The sequence below is a fragment of the Plasmodium cynomolgi genome, chromosome 9 (assembly GCF_000321355.1).
Source record: "Plasmodium cynomolgi strain B DNA, chromosome 9, whole genome shotgun sequence".
In the NCBI taxonomy this organism is placed as follows: domain Eukaryota; phylum Apicomplexa; class Aconoidasida; order Haemosporida; family Plasmodiidae; genus Plasmodium; species Plasmodium cynomolgi.
The window spans coordinates 1974971-1976018 of NC_020402.1; the positions used below are offsets into that span (position 1 = coordinate 1974971).

Below are 1048 nucleotides of genomic sequence, written 5' to 3' on the forward strand. Positions count from 1 at the left end.
TATTATAATTAATATTTTCTTTAACTTCAAACAATTAGTAAAGCCATATTTTGCAAATATTTATAAGTAATTAAAAAAGTCGAAAATTTAAAGAATTTTCATATTAATTTGACTTAATATTTGTTTATTTTATAAGAGAATAATTTCTTCTTTTTTCTGTAATTCAAACTTTTATATCATTAATAAATTGATTCCATTCTTCCTCGGTTAGGCGTTTTCTAGAAAGTGTTGTGCATATTGAATTAATCACAAAAAATTTAACTTTTTTCCAATAAGTCCAGTTTCTCCATTCTCGTTTTAAATATTCGTTTTCTTTAAGGATGAACCATTTCATAAGTTCTCTTCTTTGCATATTTATAATAGGATTGGTACGGTACCATTCTTTAGACTTAATCAATTTTAAAATTTTTGATGTTGTCATAAGTCCAAACGGTACGGAACCCCCTTCGTTGTTTTTCCAGTGATACATTAACCATTCTTTGATTTTCTTGTTTTGAAATTGCAACATATCTTTCGCAAGAATTTTAAATAAATTGTTATTAGTGTCGTTCATCCATTTTTTCACTTCTGAATCAATTTGGGATTTTACTTCTGTTCTAAACCATTTTTTCCATTTCTCGTCGCTCCAATCTCGTTTTCTCAAACCTGTAGGGTCTTTTCCTTTTGTTGGAATTTGACTATATATTGACCATTTATCTTCAATTAAGTGAATCCAGCTAGACCATTCTTTATTTGTTTGTTGCATCCATCTTTCTTTTGCCTTATTTAAGATCACTTCTAATCGTTCCCAATCGTCTTCTAAGCTTTGAGTGAATGTGATCCATTCTGTTGATTGTAAATCTTCCTTTGCATAATCTTCGGGTTTCAATGGATACACTGCAGTTTCTTCTTCTACATATTCCTTTGGAATGTCTTGGTAGTCTACGTCGAGGATAGAAATAATTCCAGAGTCTAATTCGTCTTTCTTTGGTATTTCTAATTGCATATCTTCTTCCGATGGTATTACTAATTGTAATACTTCTTCCTCTATTGGTTCTTCCTCTTCTTC

At 29.7% G+C, this 1048-nt stretch overlaps 1 protein-coding gene across 1 annotated transcript; it reads right to left on the reverse strand.

The window, feature by feature from the left end:
- Positions 1-163: 163 nt before the first annotated feature.
- Positions 164-985, reverse strand: PCYB_095330 (tryptophan-rich antigen; the record flags this gene model as incomplete). The annotated part of the gene is made up of 2 exons (XM_004222648.1): positions 164-645; positions 679-985. 2 exons carry the CDS (start codon positions 983-985, stop codon positions 164-166), a joined length of 789 nt encoding a protein of 262 aa, XP_004222696.1.
- Between the last annotated feature and the right edge of the window lie 63 nt (positions 986-1048).